At 41.0% G+C, this 14,903-nt stretch overlaps 4 protein-coding genes across 5 annotated transcripts in view; all 4 read left to right on the plus strand.

Annotated features, from left to right (window-relative positions):
- Positions 1-4,647, plus strand: part of pigs (phosphatidylinositol glycan anchor biosynthesis, class S) — a 5,149-nt gene extending 502 nt beyond the window's left edge. The window contains exons 2-12 of the mRNA XM_032532829.1: positions 523-662; positions 778-889; positions 979-1,068; positions 1,178-1,269; positions 1,557-1,797; positions 1,922-2,064; positions 2,139-2,253; positions 2,363-2,508; positions 2,684-2,784; positions 2,864-3,074; positions 3,944-4,647. Of these exons, the coding sequence (XP_032388720.1) occupies positions 523-662; positions 778-889; positions 979-1,068; positions 1,178-1,269; positions 1,557-1,797; positions 1,922-2,064; positions 2,139-2,253; positions 2,363-2,508; positions 2,684-2,784; positions 2,864-3,074; positions 3,944-4,222 (1,670 nt within the window). The 3' untranslated portion in view covers positions 4,223-4,647. The remainder of the gene's footprint in view (positions 1-522; positions 663-777; positions 890-978; positions 1,069-1,177; positions 1,270-1,556; positions 1,798-1,921; positions 2,065-2,138; positions 2,254-2,362; positions 2,509-2,683; positions 2,785-2,863; positions 3,075-3,943) is intronic.
- Positions 4,648-5,198: 551 nt separating this feature from the next.
- On the plus strand, positions 5,199-9,153 carry srsf1b (serine and arginine rich splicing factor 1b). 2 transcript variants are annotated; one of them, XR_004334551.1, is made up of 5 exons: positions 5,199-5,670; positions 6,687-6,880; positions 6,970-7,142; positions 7,625-8,220; positions 8,567-9,153. XR_004334551.1 is itself a non-coding variant. In XM_032532879.1 (4 exons), exons 1-4 carry the CDS (start codon positions 5,477-5,479, stop codon positions 7,790-7,792), a joined length of 729 nt encoding a protein of 242 aa, XP_032388770.1. In that variant the 5' UTR covers positions 5,199-5,476; the 3' UTR covers positions 7,793-9,153. The 2 variants fall into 2 exon arrangements, 1 of the variants encoding a protein (XP_032388770.1); XM_032532879.1 differs by having other exon boundaries at positions 7,625-9,153.
- A 1,486-nt stretch (positions 9,154-10,639) lies between these two features.
- Positions 10,640-12,469, plus strand: dynll2b (dynein, light chain, LC8-type 2b). The gene is made up of 3 exons (XM_032532888.1): positions 10,640-10,787; positions 11,432-11,576; positions 11,670-12,469. Exons 2-3 carry the CDS (start codon positions 11,445-11,447, stop codon positions 11,805-11,807), a joined length of 270 nt encoding a protein of 89 aa, XP_032388779.1. The 5' UTR covers positions 10,640-10,787; positions 11,432-11,444; the 3' UTR covers positions 11,808-12,469.
- A 1,149-nt stretch (positions 12,470-13,618) lies between these two features.
- heatr6 (HEAT repeat containing 6) overlaps positions 13,619-14,903 on the plus strand; it is an 8,585-nt gene continuing 7,300 nt past the window's right edge. The window contains exons 1-2 of the mRNA XM_032532790.1: positions 13,619-13,946; positions 14,461-14,568. Of these exons, the coding sequence (XP_032388681.1) occupies positions 13,650-13,946; positions 14,461-14,568 (405 nt within the window). The 5' untranslated portion in view covers positions 13,619-13,649. The remainder of the gene's footprint in view (positions 13,947-14,460; positions 14,569-14,903) is intronic.

Here is a 14,903-nt window from a genome sequence, read left to right on the forward strand (position 1 = left end):
ATGATAGATTTTCTAGTTTTAAAACTAAAACCGGGTCAGCCTTTTACTTTATGTTGAACAGTTAGCTAACGTTAATGGTGTCTCTCTGTACGATAGCTAGCTACATCTTTGCATCTATCTAGCTAATTCGTTTAAGGAAGTCTTGGTTAACGTTAGGTCTGAAACATCTAGCTCAGTCTCAAATGAAACATACGTATAACGTTATGTAATTGAATCAATGGTCAATCCTCTGCCATGGCAATAAACAAATAACGTTAATTGTACTTTAAGATATCAATATAACCATTGTATCCAGTGACAATTCAAGTTATTTGTCACATTGATGCAAATAATAAAACAGTCCTGTGTATTCATTTGGTTAAGTGCTCACAGTGACCCTAACACAACCGAGGTAATACAGGGACAGCAACCACAGTATGACCGACATGGCTCTTAAGCAGTTGACAAATGTCTCTTTATATATATATATATATATATAAACAGTAATGCCTTGAGGCTTATCTGTCTTTGTTTTTCTCTCAGAGCGCAAACGTGGCCAACGTGCTGCTCTGTCCATAGCAGCAGTGGTCATCATGGTGGGAGTCCCTCTGTGGTGGCGAACAACTGAAACGTACCGCGCCTGGTTGCCTTTCAGTCAGATAAATGAGTTGGCTAATATGCAGGTTTGTTTGTGCTTTTAAATACATCATCTCTATCTTTTGGTCCATTTTATTTTCCATGTCTCATACACGTTTCTTTTAAAATGTTTCTCTCCTTATCTCTTCTTTCTTTTTGTAGCTACAGTTGAGTGCTGATGTGGAGGTGGTGTTTGCACGTGGAACGGTGACGCCAGAACAGCAGAAGAAGGTCCCACTGACACAGACAGAGGATGAGGAACACACAGTAGCTGGTGATTTAATTTCTAAGGCCGTCTGTGATTCTATGGTAAGAAAATATAAAGACTGCAAGGTAATTCTTGTCTAAAATCCTTGTTTCCAGAGGACACAGCTTTGAGGTACAGGTATGAGATAAGGTACCGCACAGCAACAATCATGGAGGAGGATGCGCTAGACCAGCCCACTGCTGCAGGTGAGATGCTGTCTGCCTGTCAAACCCAACTTTAGGATCTTCAGATGCTAACATTTGTTAGCTTAGTGGGACCACAGGTTGTAATGTCTCTCTATATCTTCTCCTTTAGAGGCAGATCTTTCTCTGCACACGCTAAGTGAGAGTCCATGTGGCTCTTTAGTCGTGTATGTGATCCCTGAGTCTTCTTCACTGCTGCCTGAGGTTAATACTCTTTTTTTTTTTTCTTCCCTGTATTTAGTTTTAAAGAGTATTGTTTAGCTATTGTTAATCCTTTATGAGCTAATGGATCTCTGTGGAGTCAAGAAGAGTTTTCACTATAATCCATCCAATATATTCTGTCATTACTGCTTAGAGTCAAACTAATATCTAAATACAGCATCTTCTGCACAGCTTTTAAACAAAATTAGTTGTCGTTTGTGTCACTCTGCACAAGTAGAAGGAATTACAATACCCAATACTGTACTAATGTGTACCTTGACGCTTCTCAGGACGTGGATGTGTATATCGGTCAGCGACGGACAGGCCTGCTGCGTATTGGTACCCAGATGAGAGTGGGCAGGACACTAGAGCAATTGTTGGCTCATCTGGAGCCTCGGATCAAGCAGGTGCTGCAGGTGATGTCTTTTAGTCACACCGACATCACCGCCGCCCTCAGTGACAGAGTTCGTCTCAGCCCTGGCAACAAAGAGAGCATCGCTGACAGTATGAGAGCCTTTAAATCCAGCCCAGGTTGGTCTTTGTTTCAGCACAGCCATAAAGTGGATCAACTTAGTTTATATTTCCAGTCGGTAAATTCTTCAACTATGTAACACTTCCTTTTTTTGTTTTATGCTTATTTTAAACTTCTTTTTAGGTTATGAGATAACATTCAGTCTGTTAAACCCAGACCCCAAGTCCCATCGGCTACACTGGGACATAGAGGGTGCCGTACAGACCTACATCCAACCTTTGCTAACCAAACTAGCCCCTGTGGCCAACTTCAGCCTTGACTCTCAGGTACTTTGTGTGTGAATGTGCATAAAGACAAGATGCTCCGCTACTGCCTGTTATTAAACGTATTCTTCTTATAGACCTTATACTACGCCATGCTCGGTGTCAACCCACGCTTTGACAGCAGCAGCAGCGCCTACACACTCAACTCTGACAGCCTCGCACATGTCATTAACCCTGTGGAGGCTAGACTGGGTAAGAGGAAACCCGCTGAATGTTTTTTAAGTTTTTGCCAACAAAAATAAATGTGATGTAGCCTGTTATGGTGTATTCATATCTGGTTTTTTTTGCATTTGATTTTGAGGCTCAAATGCTGCATCTTCCAACCCGGTGTTGAATTTTCTTCTGTACGTTCCGGATGCCCACCATTCCCCCCTTTACATTCATGACAACAAGAAACAGCAAGTGGCTTCTAATGCGTTTCACTCTCCACGTTGGGGGGGAATTATGGTAAGGTAATCTAAGGGCAACACTGGGTGACAACAATCTAACATAACACAACATAACTTAGTATGAGTGAATATGTTAAATATAAATAATTGATTTGTTATGCAGTGTTTTTGCACTCTTCATTTCTTGTTTTGAATACTGATCAACAAAAAATGTCTTTTCCATGTTTTTATAGGTCTACAATGTTAATGGTTTATATAGACCAGAAGCTGTGCTGCCTGTTGACATCAACATCAACATGGCCAAAGTCATGGGAGTCTTCCTTGCACAGCTTCGGTAAGTGGACACCTTCAAAACAACAGGAGTTGTTTTTCCTGTAGACACAAGGTAACTTTCCTGTACCATGTCCTGTTAGACTGTTGCTGGGTGTGCAGTCGTCTACCGCTCCCCCTGGCTTCCTGATGGCGCCATGCGGCAGTACAGGACTAGCTGATTGGGAGCTGGACCGTCTCATGTGGAGTCGGAGTGTGGAAAATGTTGCAAAAGCAACCACCACCATCACCTCACTGGCACAGCTGCTGGACCAGATAGGCAACATTGTTATCAATGACAACATTGCTGAACAGGTAAAATGCATACACCTGACTTAATCAGTAGGTTTCTATGTTGCCTATTTGTGTGGGTGTACATATCTGGCCATATGGAGCTCTATTCTAGGGCATTTGAACACTAAAATAGTATTTGACTAGCCTGGTTCCAGGCTTCTGAATCACTGTCCACATCTCAGATTTGTGAAGCGATTCAAACAGGTCTGGTGTTGTGCTCATTGACAGCTGTTCCCCCCTAGAGCTCAGAGCTTAGTAGGTGGTAAGTAAGAATAGGCATGTCATTGACTTGCATAGCTAGCTTAAAAAAAATAACAAAAAAGGTGATGAGCAGGGATAAGATAGATGTGGCTGTACTCATAAGTTGATTTATAGAAATGATTCTTTCAATTTTAGCTCTGTTACTGATTGGGCTCTTAGAACAGCCAATTCACCTTTATGTTGTTCGTTTTATTTCAACACTTTGATCTTTGTTTGGCTGGAATGAACCCCGCAGCCCCTAGGGAACACTAGACTGTCTGCATATTGACTTACTTAAAATGAAGTATTTTAGGCACTTTATAACTTAAACCCCAAACATTTATCTTTGGTCAATGTGAAAAACATGAATTGAACTGCTACTAAAACTACTACGGCAGCTTCCATATTAATTGCAAAAGACGTCAAGGAAATGAAAATTGCTACTGTTTGATGAGAGAAAACCAAAAAGTTTACTCCCTCTCTAAATGAAAAAACTGCTACTACGAACACAATGTCAGGCTGAATGAATGAACAAATTACAGTGCCCAACTGGGTATTTAGACTCTAAAATAAGTTGTAATTTGACTATTCCCTTACTTATAATTTCATCAGTTGTAATCTAACCTGCAATTGTTGTTTCTCTCCCTAAGGTGTCCAATGCTGTCACGTCTCTGCAGCTGGCTGTGGCTGAATTGGAGGCTGGGAACCTCGGCTTTGCGCTGCAGTACAGTAAAGAGGCCATAATGGCATCAGAGAGGGCATTCTTTGACCCTTCACTTCTCCACCTTCTCTACTTTCCTGATGACCAGAAGTTTGCTATCTACATACCACTCTTCCTGCCCATGTGTGTACCTATTCTGCTGTCACTGCTCAAGATAGTGTCTGAGGCCAGACAGAAACGCAGAGAGAAGCAAGCCAAGAAGGACTGAGAAACATTTGAAGAGAAGATCTAAACAAAAAACATGTTAGAAACAAACAGTTTTTTCAGTGGCCTTGACATTTAGGTACAAAGGTTTGCATGAAGAAACTCATTTGCAGCATTGGAGTGTGGAATTTACAAAACCGTCACATGTGATTTTTATGTTTTCACGTAAGGAATTGTTCATCTTAAAATGTTAACGAATGGCTGCCGGGCTGTGTGACACTGTATACTGGAAAGCTTGAATTGTTGTAAATGTGAATAAGTTTTATATTTGAATTCCACTTTCTATTCTAAGTTATTAACAAATAAATACTTAACTCATGTGTTCGCTCTTTGGTTAGCAAAGAAAATAAGAATACTTGATTTTATATCATTACATTTGACAAGCACTCCTAAAGCAATTTACACCAATTCTAATTAAACATAAACAAAAAAATCAACCTAAATAGTTTTTCAGGAGCTTTCAATTGCATAGTGGTTTGTAATTCAGTGGTCTTGGGATTGTTTCTCTTGCTAGACAGACCAAAGCACTGTTTTCCTTCAAAGCAGTCACAATGCATTTGTGTTGATCTACACCTGGGTAACTGATTGATCCTGAATGTGGCCTAAGGAGCCAGATCCTATTTTATCCTCAATGTCATTTTGATCTATTCACATTTTTTTGTGTTAATGTGGAAAGTGACAAAATGATTCATACTGTTGATAAAAAACAATCTCACCATAAGCTTTATTTGGTAGCGGTTTTTGATCATAGTACATCATTTTCATTAGCAGGTAGAATTCCCCCAGTTGTTTTGGAATTGTAGATTTTAAAATTTCCAATTTTAACCGCTGAAGATCACTTGATATGATCGAAAGCTCCACAACAGCTGTTGAATGGACCTTGGGGTGACATTGTGTTATCCATGACACTTTTGTAGGATGACTCGGACTCCAGTGCGGTAGGAGGCGGTGTGCGCATATTTAAAGCTAGTTGTGATCCGCTACACCACTGAAGAAGAGCGCTTTGTTGGAGAAAGGCTTGAGTCGCGGCTTGCAACGTTGAGCTCGTGTTAATTTGATTGTTTTGATATTTACCCCGCAGGACATCAGCTGTAACGTTAGCTAAATTGTTAACGTGTAGTTCGCGTGCAGTATATTATATTGTGTGAACTACCTAGCTAAGCTTAATTTTATCGTGTGTTCGGCCGGACCTGTTTAGCCAGCTTGCTAACTTCCTTAGCTAACGTTAACTGTTATTGTTAGCTAGTTTTGTGCTAACATGTCTGGCGGAGGTATAGTTCGAGGACCGGCAGGGAGCAACGACTGTAGGATATATGTTGGGAATCTCCCTCCCGACATCCGCTCAAAGGACGTCGAAGACTTATTTTATAAATATGGAGCCATCCGTGATATTGATCTGAAAAATCGAAGAGGAGGACCACCGTTTGCCTTCGTGCAGTTCGAGGACCCGAGGTGAGTTGCATTCTCCCGCCACATCTCAACGTTAGGGGGCTATTATACGCACACGCGCTTTCAAAAGATATCTGGCACACACTCAAACAGCCACATACACTCAGTTGGTAATGCAGTAGGTATATGTGCAATCGATGCTATCTTTGTTTAAATGTGAAAAGAGATACAGTGGGTGGAATGCAAAAGTCGAGAATTTAAAGTTGAGTGAGACCTCCTCCTGTAGCTCTTTGTCTCACGGGCAACGCATTCGCAAAAAAGCCAATAGAGACGTCTGCAAACGGAGCCAAGAGGAGATCCTGAAGTCTAGTTTTCACCTAGGGTTTTCCCTAAAACCCCTTAAATTACAATATGCTGAAAAAGGGGTATGGATTTTTTTTTTTTGCCCAACAAGGCCAAAAATGAAATGCCTACTACACACACACACACACACACACATGACTACACATTAATGCTGCTGTGCTTCTAATTAAAGAGTCACGTTTGATGCCAAAAAACGTCCCTTGTTAAGGTAGAGTTATGCTGTGCATTCATGTTTCATTGATAACAGAGAATGAGTCGCGGGCTGGGACTGTCGCTCCTCTTCCCGCAGCTTCGGATAACGTCTCCCTTGAGCTGTGTATCCATAATACGCCCATTGCCAGGCCGCTCTCCTCCCAGCTATAGTTGTTAGCTAAGCTCCCAGCGAGTTGCGACTCGGTTTACTGCCCCACTAACACGTGTTGTCACCGTGACAACTAAGAACAATCGCCATTTTGTTGTTCGAGCGTCACTGAATGACCACGGCAGTTCATGACCCTTCTATCCATTTTTTTTGTATGGACGTGCACTAATTCAGCAAGATGCATTTTTCCTCCAGGTTCCATCAGTATAGGCCAGTAGTCGTAAGATTACGTATACAACAAACACACACGCCCAAAACAAAGCAATCTGCCTAACTCATATCTAGGGACATTAGCTAGTAAAGTATCAGTATTGTAAAACTAGTATTGATTATTTGTAACTTTCCGATTTCACAGGGATTCTGAGGATGCTGTCTATGGCCGCGATGGTTACGACTATGATGGTTACCGCCTGCGTGTTGAGTTTCCTAGAAGTGGACGGGGAGGTGGAGGAGGAGGTGGTGGTGGTGGTGGTGGAGGACCAATGGGACCCCAAAGGGGAAGGCATGGCCCGCCTTCCCGACGTTCAGAGTACAGGGTTGTTGTATCAGGTGGGTGACGTGTTCCTCCCTCTGCAGGTTATCTATTTATGTAAGTGTATAGATGAACATAGGAGTCTTACATCACCTTTTCTTGTCAGGTCTTCCTTCCAGTGGAAGCTGGCAGGACCTGAAGGATCACATGCGAGAAGCAGGTGATGTATGCTATGCTGATGTGTACCGTGATGGCACCGGGGTGGTGGAGTTTGTACGCAAAGAGGACATGACCTACGCTGTCCGTCAATTGGATAACACCAAGTTTCGCTCTCATGAGGTACGTAAAGGGTTTCAGCCTCAAGCGAACATAAGGGATGGCTGTGGAAGGGACTAAATTTTGAAATTAAAGTTTTCTTAAATAAAGAAACCAGGGGTGAATGTGAAAATGACCAGGCAGGCCATCAAAAGCCAATGTTACGTTTGAATGGTTATGTAATGTTACATTGCCTTGTAATTCTGCCTATGCCTGAGTAATGATGATGGTAACATTGGTAAAAATATAAGTCTTTAAGATGTCCAATTTTAGTATTGATGCAGCTGATGATCATGTATGCATGGACAACTACAAAAGGTTTACATGTGTTTAATTTGAAACTGCATCTATAAGCACACTGTATGTACAAAGGCAGTATTGAGCGCTGATATGATCCCCAAAACCTTTATCGTGACTGGAGGTATTTGCTTCCTCTGTCTACCAGAGTCTCATTAGGAACTTGTGCGTGGTTTAATGCTTAGTTATGTGTGTTTGTGTGTGTTCAGGGAGAGACGGCCTACATTCGTGTAAAGGTGGATGGTCCTCGCAGCCCCAGCTATGGTCGTTCTCGCTCTCGTAGCCGAAGTCGAAGCAAGAGCGGGTCACGTCGCAGCAGAGGGTCTCCACGTTACTCTCCTCGGCGTTCCCGCTCCCGCTCCCGTTCCCGCTCCTAGATCCACCTTAACTAAAGCAGAGAGGAAATCTTCACATCACTCAACAAATCCTGTATACTCACCACGGATCATCTCATGTTACCCGTTTACACTGTCTTCTTGTGTGTTCCCTGTTCCCCCACTCTTTGTTGCAGTTTTATTTTTTTATTTTGTACAAGGCCCCATTTCACTCTTTCATTTTTCCTTTTCCCCTTCTCATCAAAAATCTGTTTTCTGCTAACCATCTCTCACCCCTCTATACCTTTTCTCCTACTTGTCCTCCGCTTTGTTTTGTTTGGAACATTTTTACTTCTTTTAAGCATATACTACTGTTCTTTGACCCTCTTGTGTGTCTCTCTGTAGAGTTCAGAGGAACAGGATAGGATGGGAACAGAGGAAACAGTTCATATTAAGATAAACAGGAGGAGGAGTCAAATATGGCACCAATGGTATGATGGCTGTGCCTTGTCAACTGTGAAATCTGCATTATAAGGCTGTTCAGTTTTTTTACATACACTTGACAATAGAGTGCCGCTGTTGAATGTTTTCAGTTGTAACAGGTTCTGTATACCACTTTGTAATTGGAGACCCAAAGCTTGTGTTTATTTTTGCTTTTGCTTGTCTTTTAGTCCTCAAAAGTAAATTTTAGTTTTTTGGGGACTGATTTATAGATGGTGTTCCCTTTTTGTCTCAAAGTAAACTCCCTGGTAGATGCATTTTACATTTATTATAGTATTTTCTGAAGGTGTGATTCTAACTTGCCTCCTTCTCTTTGGTTCTGCTGGTATTCTGAAGGTTTGGACTGGGCTCATTGTCCCCCCATTTCGGAGCTGGATCAGGATTCAGGATCAGATCAGGATTAGGATTAGGCTTCAGGATGGATACATGGATCAGGAGCATGGGAGCATTTTACCGGGAGAGGATCCTGACCCCCGGCCCTGTCCACATAACCCCATCAAACCGGAAATTCTGAAATATTCAAAACTAAATTGGCTTTCAAATAATCCAAATTTTATTTTTTATTTTTCATTTTGTGTGGGACCTCAGAGACACAGTTACTGACGGCACTGTGAGGAGCGATTTATTTTTGTTTTTCAAAATTATAAAAGAAGAGCAAAGCTCCGCTCAAAACCAGGAGGAGGGCTGGGAGGTGCAGGATGGATCCACACGCTTAAGGAGAGTGGTAAATAGAGAGCGACCATTACCGTGGAGGAGGGAGGGAAGAGGGAGGACTGGGATACGACAAGGGAATGTGACCTTAATGCGGTTTGTATCTTTTTCTTAGGTCAGTCTTTTGCTGCAGAGGATGATTTCTGATTTTCCTAAGTACAATCTCCAGTATTCTAAAGCTTTATTCTCTTTTAATAAAACTTTCAATAACATAAGTTAAGTGTTTGTGTTTTTCTTTCCCAGCATGGCTAATACAACAAAAGGTTGGACACAAAATTGTTTTATTTTATTTATTTTTTTACAAAGTGTTTCTGAGTAGGTGCCTTTTGCCATTATTATAAGGCCTGCATTTAATCTATAACAATGGGATATATATATATCCATTTTATTTTTTGTTCTTTTGTAACTGAAATGTGAACATCCAAAGTAACTGCAACTTTGGAGTAACTATTGTTTCCAGCTTTTGAATGAATGGAGTTTAAAAGAAAAAGGTCTGGCCCGTTCTCTTAATGTGATATCAGGAATGTCTGGAGAGAATTCATTCCAGCTAGCACAAATGTCATTAATACGCTAAATATGTGAAAGATTTCACTCAAATATAAGTAGGATCAATTGATTTCCAAAAGGTGAACTTCACTGTGACATAATGTAAAAACCCTGTTCTGGCAATTATTCAATGCCGTAACTCGGGGACAAGCGGGGAGATTGTGTTCACGTTTTGGTCAGATTCTGAATTGGGTGCCCTCCTTGAAACTGGTGATGTATAGATCTTTATTGGAGCTGTGTGTGAAGCATCCTTGTTTTAGAATTCGTAGCTTCTTTACAACATCCATATTCTTGCAATGTCTCCTGTTGTGGCTACAACTTAGTGTTCTATCAGAATCAGCTTAATTGTTTAAGCATGCAAACGCATACTGTACAAAGATTTTGTTTCTCAATTAACTTACACAATAATAAACCTAGGACTTCAGAACAAGAACCACATAGTCAAATCAACTTAATTTATAAAACCCTACATCACACACCAAAAATATTTCTGAAGGGGCTTCACCATCTGTGCAGCAAACATCAATGATCTAGAGTGGTAAATAGTGACCATTGACAGGCCTATGGATGGCCGGGGTGTGATTAGAGTCTGTTTTTTTTTTATGATTTCAGAAGATGAGTTTTGATAATGTTAAGTATAATTTCCAGTATTTTTAAGTTTATTTCTTACTTCAAAAAAGTTAAATATCTTCTACTGAACCTTAACATATCATATGATTGTGTTTCTCTTTTTTGTATCAACTTCTATCTACAATGGATTACACTGGCCATAAAATGTTCCAGTGAGGTGAAGGAACCCAAAATTACAGACAAGATGAAAGTGCAAACAGCTTCATACTTTTCCGACTTAACTGAAGAGTTTTGTGGAATGGTCTGGTTCTATTTATGCCTCAGAAACATCCTCTTACAGTTCAGAGACTTTAGAATGTAATACACTTAAAATGGACATCGACTCCCTGTTTGGGTCCAATCTTATTCTTCGTTGCAAGCTGTCTCAAATTATAATGCAGATCAATACCATCTAACAACGCGATCACCTGGATCAATTACTTTCTCTCGTGGGAGGGAGGGAGAGATTGGGGTTGAAAACAGTGCATTCTGGGTGGAAATAAGATGCGGTCCCTGTCCGCCAGTGAAAAGCGCCGTCACCAGGGTGGCGGCTTTCATCCAGCCAATCAGATAGTGAGTGCGATGTGGAGGGCGGAGCAGAGACGCATGCTTTCTTTGCATAAATGAACTAAGAACTGTGTAGCTGCCCGTAAACGCACAACTCTAAACAATTAAACTTCGCTGAGAGACGGTAAGTGTTGCTGCAGAACTCTGCGTTTATCGTTAATAAAACCTGCGCACACTGTCAGCAGAGAGGGACTACTGAGGCTTCTCTTGCTGGCATGCTAATCTCGTCTGAGCATCTGTATTTGTCCCGAGTGGATGGCACTTTCTTTGCATTGTTATGTGTAAACCTAACACATTTAATTGAATTACAGGAGTGACGTTAACTTGCGTTTGAATATGTGCGGAAATAGTTCCCAAGCAGTGTAAATTAAAGTTGCAGTGACATGACAATGGCACTGCAGGTATGCCATGTCACGTCAGCAACCTTCTTTTATTGCTTACTGTGATACTCGCAACCAGGACCCATTGTGTCTGTCTCATGGAACATACATTACTCTGTGGACTATGTAACTGCAGAACAACTCTTTCAGAAGACGGTCACAGTATTCCTCCCAAGTTATTGAGTTACTTTGGTAATCTTGAGGCCTTCTATCCAGTTAATTGGATTGGACAAAAGTAGCCTCATAACTAATAGCTTATTGTTTTATATAAGCAAATGGTGGCAGCTGTGATGTAGTCATAAAATGTAACAAGGCTCACTGTTTGTACAAGATCTAGTAGTAACTATGTGGAAAATGTCCCTAAATATTTGCTTTTTCTCCTGTGCAGTCAAAAAGCCAAAATGTCTGACAAGAAGGCAGTGATAAAGAATGCAGACATGTCTGATGAAATGCAGCAGGATGCAGTGGACTGTGCCATGCAAGCTATGGAAAAGTACAACATTGAGAAGGATATTGCTGCCTATGTCAAAAAGGTACATAATATCCATATCAAATTAGTGCAAGCATGTACTTGAAACCTGTTAACGTTATCATCTATGCTATTGCAATTATTGTCTCACCTCCAGGAGTTTGACAAGAAGTACAACCCCACATGGCATTGCATCGTTGGGAGGAATTTTGGGAGCTACGTGACTCACGAGACGAAGCATTTCATCTACTTCTACCTGGGCCAAGTGGCCATTCTACTGTTCAAGTCTGGCTGAAATCCAAACATGCCTTCCGAAAACTACTTTTAATTCAGCCCTCAATACTTTTGTGCCACGCTGTACATTTGCAACCACTTTTCTGCTGACATGCCTACCTCCTGGTTTCCTGCTTGCTTCAGTCGGTTATTGTGTGCCACCCACAACACTACCCCCATCTGTGGATGGTGCTGTAGTTGTGCCTGGACTTATGTTTGATTCAATGTGACATTCTTCAAACTACGCCCCATTCCAGCACTCAGCCAGCATTTTCACATCTGACAGAGTACACAACTAATTTCTGGATATTATTTTTTTGCTGTGCATTGAGGCACGGAAATTGTTTCATATGGATGTGTTGTATAATAACTAATTTTTCATGGAATAAGCAACAGACTTTATTTTTCATTTTTTTTGAAATGCCTTTAATTTTCAGTGTTGACTGAGATTGAATATAAATTCTAAGACTATTGCAAGGCTGTTGCTTACCCATAATAAAGAAAATTACATGCCAAGAGATTTAAGGTTTTTGTACATGCTTGAACATTCCTGTTTCCACTTTAGTTGTGAATGTTAGTGCTGTATATGTGGAATGTGATTTAGTGTGCCGTTTAGTATTGTGTTTATTTTCAACATGTTGAGCACAAGACAACTTTGACACAGTAAATTGGTTCAAAATGTGACTTGTGTCTATGCGTGCCTTGACTTTGCTTCACTACCGTGTACTAAAATCAAATGTTCTGACATTCTGATTCTAACAGGGACTCACACGTATGCTCTTGATGCTACAAACGTAAAGAATGGTTTCTTACATGTATACAGAATGACAGTTTCCAGATGCAGGGGACATCATTGGAACAGGTAGATGGATTTCCATGTCTGCTGGTGTCCACAAATTGAGACTTGAACATTCAACAATGGAAGGCTTTTGAAATTAAGTGTAGTTTCTGAAATTGTATTAACCCGAATTAGGGCAAGTTTTAAGAGAAAGGAACTAGGACCATGCAGCAGAAGGAATTTATAAAATCAAAACTATTCTTTCAGATTTATATAATACATGTAAAAAGAATTGTATTTTAGTCTTTACACCTACTTTTACCTGTCATCCACAGTTAAAAATAATTTCTGACTAGAAGTTGTATCCAAAAACTGATGGGCTGTAATAGGTTAAATTTACCTATAAATCTGAGAATTTAACTCTCACATTGCCAGACCTCCACAGAGCTAGCTTCATCTTGTTCAGCTGCTTTGATAGGCATGAATGCATCAGTAAATTTGTATTTATGTTTATAGATTACGGTAAAATATACTGTACATCATGGAGCAATGCCACGACTTTAGAGCCCATCTCTTCACAAACACTGCAAACTAAGCATATAATCAAATATTACATAGATATGTAAAAGGTGTAGTTGGGAAAATGATTAAATCTTTTGATACTCATTTACTGCACGAAAACTGTTGGATGCATGACTTTTTCTCGTAATGGTGTATTTTTGCATCGTGACGTCTTCATTAAGATGTAATTTATGGTGGCCAGGTTAACTCAGTGGTGGAGCAGGCGGATGTCTCGATGTACTGAGATGCTTCGACGCAGAGGTCCAGCATGTCTTCAGCCACAGCCAGCTCAGTCTCTCTCCCCTTTCTCACCTAACTGCCCTGTCAACATTTGAAGGCGGAAAAGTCCAAAAACATTCTTAAAAGATGTAATTTATGGTTATGGTTTCTTCATCTGTTTCGGAGGGAGTCGATGTTCGTAGAATACACTGTAGGGGGCAGTAATGAGCCTGACATTTGGATATTAAGCTTGAAAGGAAGAAGATCCACGCAAGGGAAATACTTCCGCCGTCCGCGCTTACAAATATGGCGGCACAAACGGGGTTGTTAGCCCCGGCCCTAATGAGCCGTAGTGATGTCCCTGTTTTTCCTCCGGTGGCTTTGTCAGCAGAGGCCGCCCCGTTCACTCCGCTCGGGACGGACGGTTGGCGGCTCGGCTCACCGTCGGACGTCGAGAAACAGTTTTCCCGCTGCGCAGCAAAACTCCGTGCCCTGCAAGCAGACTCTGGTCAGTTAAGAGAGGAGCTCAACCTGCTGTTTGACCAGCTACTGTCCGAAAACTACAACAAAACCTTTGACCCCAATATCAACATCAGGCCAGAGGTAACTCATGCTCTCTTTGGTCTTGTAGTGACGACTGTATTCAACTTATCTTGTGATACTGGAAACGTACAAGCCTTTTCTAGTGTACTAACCTAGCTAGTAATCATTAGTGTGCATTATGCAAAACAGCAAACACCATAGCAGCCACCCATCACCCTAGCAACCGCAGAGAACATATAGCTCGTAGTACTGCTATAGCAACTGTACAGAACACCTAGTAGCAACCACTTGTGTTTTATATTATTATATAACAACTAACAGTCAGCTTGTTACTCGTTAGCAACCTATATAGTGGTGTCCTACCAACCATTTAACAACACCCCAGCAAAAACAAAGTGCAATCAAGTTTTCCTCTTACATAAATGTTCTTTAAAAAAAGTTTGCCTTTTCTTTTTGTTTCAAGCTTCTTCTTAATCAACTAAATGAGCATATGTGATATGCAGGATTATTTGTTTCTCGCTGTGGAAGACCTTCTTGGTTGTGCTGAGTCTATTAATTTCCATTTCCATTTCAGGATGTGTGCTCCCTGCTGAAACATATCAGCTGTCTTGTGCCACTGAGTCAAGAACATTTAGTCATCAAACTCTGCCAGCTAGTACATCATCTACTCAATCAGCTAAAGGTAACTACTAGCTGTAGTGTTGTCCCATGGCGTTTTGTTTTCACCTTGCCCCCCCACCCCTCCTCTTCGATAGCTACAGACACAGAAATGGCACGTCCTAAGGAATGCTCATTGTGGGACTGGCTGTAGTGGCTGTAATTCTGCACCAAGGCTTAAGTTTGGGAAAGAGATTTAAGATATGGTATTAGGGGACCACTAAGGTCTAAATAAAATCATCCAAAGACCACTATGTCATGGAACCTTTAGGTAACAGTAGACATTTTACTACTGTGCCTATCTACTCATGTACTGACCATGACTGCATATGTACTCACCTAATGTTCTGTACTTTTTTT

The sequence above is a fragment of the Etheostoma spectabile genome, chromosome 13, assembly GCF_008692095.1.
Source record: "Etheostoma spectabile isolate EspeVRDwgs_2016 chromosome 13, UIUC_Espe_1.0, whole genome shotgun sequence".
Lineage (NCBI taxonomy): Eukaryota > Metazoa > Chordata > Actinopteri > Perciformes > Percidae > Etheostoma > Etheostoma spectabile.

Coding starts and splice junctions, on each gene's coding strand:
- srsf1b (XM_032532879.1), top strand. CDS start 5,477: ATGTCTGGCGGAGGTATAGTTCGAGGACCGGCAGGGAGCAACGACTGT. Junction 5,671..6,686: donor GTGCAGTTCGAGGACCCGAG/GTGAGTTGCATT, acceptor CCGATTTCACAG/GGATTCTGAGGATGCTGTCT. Junction 7,143..7,624: donor CCAAGTTTCGCTCTCATGAG/GTACGTAAAGGG, acceptor GTGTGTGTTCAG/GGAGAGACGGCCTACATTCG.
- dynll2b (XM_032532888.1), top strand. CDS start 11,445: ATGTCTGACAAGAAGGCAGTGATAAAGAATGCAGACATGTCTGATGAA. Junction 11,577..11,669: donor TTGCTGCCTATGTCAAAAAG/GTACATAATATC, acceptor TCTCACCTCCAG/GAGTTTGACAAGAAGTACAA.